This window comes from Pteropus vampyrus, unplaced genomic scaffold, assembly GCF_000151845.1.
Source record: "Pteropus vampyrus isolate Shadow unplaced genomic scaffold, Pvam_2.0 Scaffold83, whole genome shotgun sequence".
Lineage (NCBI taxonomy): Eukaryota > Metazoa > Chordata > Mammalia > Chiroptera > Pteropodidae > Pteropus > Pteropus vampyrus.
Window position 1 is genome coordinate 5,159,022 of NW_011888864.1, and position 10,712 is coordinate 5,169,733.

General features: G+C 33.7%; 1 protein-coding gene across 1 annotated transcript in view; it reads left to right on the plus strand.

The window, feature by feature from the left end:
- NALCN (sodium leak channel, non-selective) overlaps nt 1–10,712 on the plus strand; it is a 292,340-nt gene that overhangs the window by 169,599 nt on the left and 112,029 nt on the right. Inside the window, exon 14 of the mRNA XM_023532439.1 lies at nt 2,839–2,976. Within this exon, the coding sequence (XP_023388207.1) occupies nt 2,839–2,976 (138 nt within the window). The remainder of the gene's footprint in view (nt 1–2,838; nt 2,977–10,712) is intronic.

Genomic DNA, 10,712 nt, shown 5'->3' on the forward strand with positions numbered 1-10,712 from the left:
GGTGGAGAAGCAGAGGAGAGAAAGAACGATGAGAGGATCAATTTATAAACTACATAAACGTCTAACCAATGTACTGTATACTTGAAACTAATAATAAAATAAAATTTAAACATATATATGTATATGACAGATACAAGATTAGTTTTCTCAATTTATAAAGAGGGGAAAAGTTCACAGGATGGGAAAATGTCATAACAAAGGAAAAAGTAGTTAAAAAAAAAAAAGAAACAGCTTCCTCTAGGCCTTTGTTTATCGCTTTCTTCTCCACCATTTAGATCCTACTCATCATCATCATGAAAGTCAACTTCTATCATTTTCCCAAGCCTATCTTGACTTACCTAAGAGGAATACCTCGGTCCTTCTAAAGCTTCTTGGCGGCTTTACTATATTTCTCTTATATGCCATATTTTTCATATTTTCTTTTCTTAGAGCTGGGCATGTTCAGTTTTTTTCTTCGACTCTTGATTATAAATTTCTTAAGAGAACAAACTGTGTCTTCCTCATCTCAATCCTCAACACATCCAACCTTCAGTAACACTAATAATCCTGTTTGAATAAATAAACTAAGCAGATTCTTCAAGTAACACAGATCTTGCAGATAATATAAGTCAGAAAGTGTCCTTGATTCACAACCTCAAACTATCACTTGGGTTTAAATTTCTGGATAAAATCTCAGCAAAACCGATAAGGCACCCTTCATGCAGGACATAAATCAATTTTCAGCCTATAATAGAAGTATTTCATGGCACTACCTTCCATTGGTAAGCAGCTATAAACACACCAGTCACATTGTAACAGAAAGTTTTGCTCTCAAATATAATTCACAGCATTTCACAATATGAACTTTCAGGAGGCTAAGCTCTGCAGATATGAGATTTTTTTTTTTTCTTCTGAGACTCCGAAAAGAGTAGAAGATAACCCTAATGTTCTTGCCCACACTGCTTATCTCACAGCAACAGGTTACAGTCCCATAGCACCTCATTCCTGAGTGTTTAGTGAATGCATAATAGCTTGAGTGTTCATGAAAGCTAATGCAGTAGATGAAAACAAATTAAATTGGTTTGTGCCCAAGGCAGCTGAAAGGTACACCTGAATTTTTAGTCTTTAAGTACCAAAAATAAATCTACTGGGCTTAATCACAAGCTTTTTTGTTACTTTTGGAGAAAGAAATTCATGTCCAGTGAAATTCCTTTTATACTGGTAGGTGTTTTGACTCTTTCCATATTGTTGTTGAGCCTTTAGGATGCACACAGTTTCACATTGGTGACATCTCCATTGAAGAAAATGTAGCAGTCTGTGTGTGTGTGTGTGTGTGTGTGTGTGTGTGTGTGTGTGTGTGTGTGTGTGTGTGTGTTTTATGTGAGTCATCTTTGGAACTTTTGTTCCTTGCCTTTGGAGGTAATAAATATTCAACAGAAAAAAAATACAGGGAAAAAATAATTGCCCTCAATGATAGGTCCTGGCACACCTACGAAGTTAAATGATGTGTTGAAAATTCTCTGAAGCATTTTCATGATGAGTTAAAGCTAATATTTTCTTAAGCACCCTGGCAAGGGAAGTATTATTTTGTCCTTGGTGATGCTGAGTTCAAGTGTCAATAGCAATGTATTTCATACTTTTATAAACACTTTGTAGGATAATGAGATTATAGAAAAATTAACTCAAGAAGGAATAGTAGATTCAAGACTTCACTGAACACAGGAAGCAATACTTGGAGAAGTACTTACTTTAGAGTCATAATGCCTGAGTAATACTTCTATTAATACCACAAATTAATAGAGTGATTTGGGGCTAATCACCTATCATCCTTAAGCCTCATTTTCCTTGTCTTCAAAAGCAAAGAGTCAGATTAGATTATCTTTCAGATCCCTTTTGGCTCTAAGATCCTAATCAGTGTAACAGAGCTTTTATCTTGGGCTCAGTCCATCTTTGTATTATACTGGACTTTATTTCTTAAAATCCCAATACCTGAGAATTCAATTTAATGTACTAAGACCTGAAGACATTTTTTAAAAGTTGCTAGATTCCAATTGTCAATTTCCCCTAGACAGCGTCATACATTCTCATTAAGGAACATTTATTGACCACTAAGGTATATAGAATACATAAGTCAGAGAGGCATATATAATCTTATAATTAATAAGAAAAACATGTAAGAATAGAACTAACCAAAGATCTTTGCCGAGCTTGGCTGGCTTTTGTTGGAATGCTCTATATTTTTTAGTTTTGGCTTCATCCATGGTCTTGACTCTGTGCCTTGAAAATAAAAGAATTATGAAAAATGTATTTGTCTTTATTAAGTTGCTCAGCATGGCAATATCATCTAAAAATATTTATTTTTTAATGAGTCTAATGTTTTCAATATAACAAATTTGATAGATGAGTACTATATAAGTAAAATTAAGGTTATTATTATCATATGCCTTTAGACAATTAAATGTCATTCATTATAAAAATAAGTTGTGCTTAGCAGGAAAAAAGTACAGTAATCTGTTGGAAATGTTAAATAGTTAGCTTACTTAGAGGCGGAAGAAAAAGGCAAATAAGCAAAGGTCCTGAATTTTTTTTCTAATTTGCTCAAAAATATTTACTACTGACAAGGCTAATTTTAATTCAGAACAATTATTTTCATTTTCCATACTGAATAGTCAAATATCAGGCTTTTAGGATCTTTAGTTCTCAGCTCTTTCACGTCTGTTGAATTAAGCCTGTTCTTCCCTAATCAATCGGAGAAAAATCAATAATATTGAAATCGAAGTCCTCAAAACCATGTACTAATTTTAAATTGCATGCAAGCCTTAAGCTAGTGTTTAATGCCTTCATCATTTTCCTCTGTAGGCATTTATGTCCATGTTCCAGATCCTTACCCAGGAAGGATGGGTAGACGTAATGGACCAAACTCTAAATGCTGTGGGACACATGTGGGCACCTGTGGTTGCCATCTACTTCATTCTTTATCATCTCTTTGCCACTCTGGTGAGTTTAGCACTTTTTTTCAATTATATCTCAGAATTCATAATGGGATGAGCATCAGCAGATTTTTGGCCAATTTGCAATTCCAGAATGAAAGTCACAGTACCAATGTAGAGTAGTCTGGTTAGATGAGGTCGCTTCCTTCTAAATTTATATGAATCAAAGAACTCCTTGAAGAACTAGATTTCAGATAAGAGTAAGACGTTGTCTTCCTAAGGTACAGATGTGTTTGCATGAGGGTAAAACAAGACGAAACAAAATAGAAATCTCACATTTGCATACTGATTTAACTATCTGTAGGCATTCACACCCTAGATGATCTAAGGATCAAACCAGACGACATTATTTTTTTAATCATGTAGAGATGCCGTCTTCAGTTTTGCTTTATCCTCTTCTCGTCTGTACTTAAACTGAAGATAGAAACTGGAGACCTCAGAGTGCAGTCAATTAATTAGAAATCAGCTCAGTGTTTTTGTGTTATGTGTGACTGAAAGAAACACATGGGGGGGGATAATAAAACACATAGCTGCAAGTATTGTAAAAGCACGATAAAAACTAAAAAATTGACAGTCACACGGACTTTTCAATGTATTTCTATTAAAAAGAAAGGAAAAAAACATGAAATGTAGCCTGTGACATCATAAGGGATGTAATTCTCAGATTTTTCTAATGTCAAATGTGCATCTCTATGTAATAAATTTGTGCACATTTAAGAAGCAAACTTAAGCTCTACTCTTATGTTAAAAGTTCCAAGTTAAAGACCCAAAATATTACCCTTTATTGGGAACACATGAAATAAAAACAACTGCTACTCTTATTGAGAGGCAAAATGTTTTATAGTTTTATTCCTAATATGAGGAACAACTGAGTTAGGTGATATTCCCACTTTACAGATGATGAAACTGAGACTCAGAGGAGTTGAGTAATTTGCCCAAAGTCATATAGAGTGTGACAATGTCATCCAGAACATTCCCAGGTCTGCCTGGTCTCAAAGCCTGTGGTCTTGCAACTGCTTATGGCTGCTTCCCTAGACTATGAAGCTTACTGTTACTGAAAATGTCTGCATCAAATCAAACCCCTGTGCAAGGGTCACTAAAATAAAACAAATTACATTTGAGCTCTAATGTTCCTTCCGATTCTAAATATTTATGAATCAAATAAGTACTTGAGAAACTAGATGTTAAATTAGAGGTTGCATTTGCTTTAGGCAAAAGCCTTCAAAACTAAGACATGTGCATCAAAAAGGATATTGAGATACATTGTTTCATGGTGTAAAGTCTTGGGTTCAAGTGGTAGAATCACAAAGAAATAGTTTTGGAATTTTTTATATGGGTGACTAAAAATATTCATAAAAGGAAAGAACATGGAGTAGTGGGAATGGAGGCGTGGCTTCCAGAGCCAAATCTGACTATGCTGGTGTTTATAGGACACTTGGCCCTGAGGTCTTTGCATCCTCCCTTCTGGAACCTTTAAATCTGTGTCTGTCATTCATTCATTCATCATTCATTCACTCACTAACTCGCTCATGAATTTAACTAATGTTTATTAGGCACCTACTCTGTGTTTAAGTTCCTTTAAAAACTATGAAATAGCTTGGAGAATATTGATCATGGGTTAAATGCAGGATAGATATGATTGAAATCATGGATGTATGGGAATAATCTAATTGTTTTTCTATTAAAAACAATGTAATTGTTCGCTATCCTCATTGCAGATTTTTTATGCTTGGATATAGCCTTGATCCTTAAGTTGGAGATTCACATGTTATGAAAGCAGAAAGAAAAACTATCTAGCCTAGTAAATTATTTAGAAACATGATTTTTTTTCAAGTGAACTTCTACAGGGATTGCTAATTTAGTGAACTAGTATATTAAATCTGGTACGCAGACTTCTTGGGCAGTCTAAACTTTCCTTGTTGAACCAAAAACATGGCAATGATTGTGGAACACCAGAGAATGTCCAGGGATTCCTGAGGTTCACCTGAGTGAGCCCTTAGGAATCCACAGAGCGCAACTTGAAAACCCATATCTAATTTCATCCCTTCATACTACTGATTTAAGTATATGCTCAAAATACTTAGGATAATTTTTATTGTGATTTTCAAAAAGTAGTTTTTAAAATTTGAGAATTGAAATGTCAATGAGAGCAATCTGGTAAATATGGTAGAGTACAAGAGTGTGAACTTGGAGTTCGAAATCCAGATTCAGGTTGTAGCTCCAATGGCCACTAGATGTGTGACTTTGGAATAACTAGACAACTTCCCTGATGTCTATATCTGAAATTGAGGATAATAATGCCCCACACCTAGTGCCCATGTTTGCCTTCTCCGTGCGAATTGAGCTTGTATGTTTGAGGGCGTGTTTAGCCATGAAATAAGGATGATCATAGCTATCACCAACACCGATGGTGTGTGCATTTAAAGCTGTATATTAATAAATGCTAAATGTTATGTTAGTTCAGATGTTTTTTAATTTATGGGTGTAAAGTATTGTTGATCAGTTCGAAGTATCATTCATGATTCTTCTTGGATCAAGTTCCTCTCCCCCTTCTTCTCCTTTCTCTACACTTCTTCTCCAGACAGTGACTGACGAATTTGATATGAATCCATCTTCCAGTTTTAATCATATTTCACTAAATTTAACATACTCCCAACTATAATGACTCTTATTTTTGTGTAACATTAACAAACAAACAAAAAAAAATCAACAACTATACACATAGATGATAAGGTGCATCCCAATTTCAGAGTTGTTAAAATGTGAAAGTAAATGTACATGTTAAAATCAATGCGATATAGTAGTTTCCCATACACATATATGTATCTATTAAAAATATATAGTGTTTTAATTTAAGGCGATCATCTACAAACACTTCATGCCATTAATTTTTAACATTAATCTTAATTTTTTGGTTTGAGAAGCACTGCTCCAGTGCAGATGACCATCCCTGGGACACATGTCTGGAATGTACTTTTCTCTCATTTTTATGACCTCACACCACGCTGAGGCCAACTTATATTTGATCATGTGTTTCTCTTTTTACAAATCAATAGTTGCTGCAATTTTCAGAATAAATGGTATCAGACTCTACATATATGCTCAGTTGTTTTTCACCAAATATTGTTTTGAAATATTTTTATCTTAATATACACATAAAACTCATTAGGTCATTAGTATACATAATCATGAATCTATGAAATATGACTGAATATGCCATATTTGTTTATCAGTTCCTTTTCTAGTGGATATTTAGGTTGTTTTCCAATGTTTTACTCTTAAAATGTTACAACTAATATGTTTGTACATTGTGTCCGCTTGTGTGAGAGTTTCTCTAGGATGTATCCAGGAGCCTGGATACTGGCCAAATGTAGCACCCACATTCCTGATCTGGTCCACAGGCTTTATTTATATAGCCTGTGAGCTAGGGCTGGTTTGTGCATTTTTAAATGATTGTGTAAGATGTTGCCTCTTGGCCCTCAAAACCTAAAATATTTACCGTCTGAACCTTTCATTTATGGGCTGCTGCTCTGTAGGCCAGCAGCACTAATTTACCCTCCCAAGTACGGTGGTTGAGAATCTCTGTGTTCTTATAGTCTTATCTATGGTTGATATTGTTATACTTTTAAGATTTTAACAATATTATGAGTTGAATGGTGGTATCACTTTGCCTTAACTTGCATTTTTGCATTTTCATAATTATTAATCAATTAGGGAGTACTTCTTTATATGTTTATTGGCCATCTTCTTTGTGACTCGCCCGATCATATGCTTTACCTATTTTTCTAAAGTCTAGTTTGTCTTTTTAAAATTCATTTGTTAAAGTGATACATATATTCTGGATATTAATCCCTTGACTACTACATAAACGTCTTCTCTTAGGCAGTATTTTGTTATTCAATTTGCCTGTGATATCTTGTCACATTATATTTTGACATGGTCAAAACTATCAGTTTTTCACTTATATGGTCAATATTTATTTTGGACTCATGCATAGAAATTCTTTCTCACCCTGAAGTAATAAAAATATTCTCTATCTTCTAATTGTTTTAAATTTTTGCCTTACATCTCAATTTACTGTTCATATATGCTATGAGTTAGATGGAATACACTGTTTAAATAAAACTCAAACTGATTTTCCTCAATCACATTTATGTGAAATTTTTAAAACTTCGAGATATTTAGTTGATTTTTCTGATATGAAACCTAAAGCAAAAAAAAGGTCAACTGTTCAGATTTTTAAATTTATATATCTCTTTAATGAGAACTAATTACTCTAGTTAAGGAGAACGCTCCTTAAACCTGAGAGTGTTACTTCTCTTCTACCCAAAATATCTGGAGACTGAAGTCACTTCCCCAGATCACTGGAGATTTTACTTAAAGCATGATCAGCAATTGTTTTTCCTTTCTTGTTTATCCTCAGACTGACCGTCACTATAATGGGCTCTATTAAGTTAGCTCAATTTAATTCAGCACCATTTTACTGAATCTCAACTACTATGTGTAAAGTACTAACCTACATCCCAACCAGAGTGGGAAGGAGCTTAATCTCTGTCCTACAATTAGACAGAAATAGGACTAGGAAACACAAACAAACAAAGCAACAAACAGATAAAACCTGTGATTCAAGGCCCAATGGTACAACTGTTAAGAGAGCTATGAGTGTATGCTATCACTTGCTGTGTGATCAGCGCACACGTAATAAACATCTGCTTCCCAGTCTTTGCAGTTCGATGATATTTGAAATAGTATTTAAAATATTGGCAGTAAAGCAAGCCAGAGATAGTTTGTGGACCAACTTATAAATATGTGCGTGGAAGTAATAAGCTTGTTAAAAAAAACGGAACATTTATAAGTTAAACAAGCTTATTCCATAAGCTTGTTTTTAGACTTGAACTTACCTTAAAATGAGCATTTTTGTTAAATTATATGTTTCTTTTTATAAAATACTACAAAGCATTTTCACCTAAATGGAAAAAAAATCCCCATAAATATACAAACTCTGATTGTTTTTTTATCCATGCTGGCCAGTGGTGCCACACAACCTGGTGAGTTCCTGATTTAGTCTTCTCAGGGACAGGCAGGTGCCAAGCAGCAAGAAAAAAGAAAAGAAAAATGTTTCATTGCAGTTTGTTCTGTAATAAAAAAAAAAAAAAAAAAAAAAGGCAGGCCCCCTGAGGGCACCAATTTGTCAGCTCACAATGAAAATCAAGTTTAAGTGTACAGCAAATGCATATTCATAACCATTATCTATTATCCCTTTAAAATATCCTTCTCACCGACAGGTATGTGTTCTGTATTTCTGTCCTGACTGATTGCAATTTGCGGAATGCTTGCAAAATTCATCTTTTCCCCCACTTTTGCCAATGAGTTGGGGGTTAAGGACTATGAAAGATTTAACCAGTTGAAAGATTTTATTTTTTCTGTGTTTTTCCTTTTGTTATTATTTCAAAAGAAAGCCCTGTGACATGAATACTGAAAATGAGAAAATGTAATTAAGTGTTCATTGTGGATAATCTTTTTGTTACCTTTGAAGTACTTAAATTAACGCAGCAATCTCTTGATTTTTACTTCTGTAGTGACAGCTTTGTGAGACTAGTCATATTTTGCTTACAAAAATGGGCATTCCAAAGTGTAAATTAAATAATTCGATTTTATAGAATTCATTTAAAGTGCATCTGTGTGACTATTTCCCATTTTACATTGCTCTGATTACATTTGACTTTTTGTTGACCTATATAAAAATGAAATTGTTTACAACTACAGCTTGCAAGGAGGCTTAGGATAGTGTGATTATAAATGGTTAGAAGTAAAAGAAAAACAAAGATTGTGTGGTGTTGACCAGAGTCTTGCTGTGTTTCTATTGTATACTTGGAAATAATTTTTTTAAAATAGAAATTATTAATAAAGTTTTTAGTAGAGAAAGAAATAAGATTAAAGTTGATATTTCAGCTAGAGGGTTATCTTTAAGCTTTATAAAAAAGGAAAAAAGTAAAAGTAAACTTTAGAAAAGAAATGAAAATGAAAAGGGAAAGATGTGTAAGGTGAGGGTGTGACTATATGCAGAGTTAGAGAATGCAAATGATATGCAGGTATGGAGACAGAAATTATCAACCAAGGAAACCCATTCTAAAATGGTAAGGCCACCTTCTTATAAAAACAAACCATAACTTTCAGCGATCTTAATCATGATAACCTATAAGTAAGTCGTAGAGAATGAGAACCCTACTGTGTTGTAAAGAATGGTCATTTCACAACAGAATTGGAGGAAATGATGTTACTGAGGAGTATAATTGCTTCTGTAGTTCACTGAATTTTGCTGAAATATATTGTGAGTAAAGGAAAGAAAATAAGTTTTAACTGCCTGTCATTAAATGTATAAAACTTAAAATATGGTGAGTACCTAGTGAACCCTTGGCTCAAGTGAATCTGGCTTTTTCAGGACCACATAAGGGGAGGGAGGAATAGTTAGTCATAAGGATTTATAGTAGCTGAACACCTATTATTGAACCTTGAAAAGGATGCTTTGAAGTCCACTAACTAGAAGGTCAACATTCCACCAATATGTTGCTATGTTATTCATAAAATCCTAAGGAGACTTGCCAGGCTTCCAGAGACCTGGTATGTGGCATTTTCCATACTGAATGCATTGTCAATGCTAAAAATATCTTGAGAATGGGCATTATAACCTGAGGAAAATAAAAAATTAGATACCTGGAAATTTTTAATAGTTATTCTCCACTTTTTTATTGACATCGGCGATTCATAATGTTTCAACATTGATCATAAAATAAGGAAGTGAATGTATTACATCAGTTGTATATTACATGATATAACATACTGGTGTTGCATATTCATATAATGGAATGTTATAAACCTGTTAAAAGTGGCAAGTAGCCAATGCATGAAAATATATATGAATTTCTTTTTTTAAAACATTACACGAATGAAATACTATTGTGTTGAAAGTATATACCACACATGCTTTTAAAAAGCTCAAGAGGAAATAAAGGAATATATCATTAATTTTTATTCTCCTGAAATTACATCATTAAAAAAATAGTGATATAGTATTCCATGCCATATTATAAATTTAAACATTATATAAATCTAAATATTAAAAAATAAAGCAGAGTAGGTTGGTTGCATAATTTAGAACTGGCAAAGTATAAAAGTTAAGTGTTTCATGCAAATGATGAAGCTCTTTGATTCAAAATGGCAAGTCCCTGTAAAAATTCTTTATTATCATAATAACATTTTAATATAAATGTGTTTCTCAGATTTAATGACTATGGGAAATCTTTTGGCACAGCACATGTGGCACTTGGAGTAGGTAAACATTGACTGAAAATAAGATTCAGACATCAGTGTAATGGGTTCAAATTATTAATGAGCCTTACCTCAGCTTTCTATAATAACAGAACAAACAAAAGAAAAACAAAACAAAACAAAACAAAACACAGAGAATTAAGGAATGTTCTTGCTTTCAGGGAAAAGATTTGTCCCCCACGCCCATGACTTTCAAGGCCATGTATTGGAAAGTGGCGGATACCCAAGTCAGCCTGTGCCCTCAGTCCAATTCCACACAGCACTGGGTTTGTAGGAAAATGATGTCTCATTGACAGTGTAAATTAAAAATGATGGAAATCAAGCTGCTACCCTCCCTTCATTTCAATTTCTTTATCACAGTGGTTATTGCCAACTTATTAGAGTCTGAGAAAAGAACTACAAAGTAATTCTCAC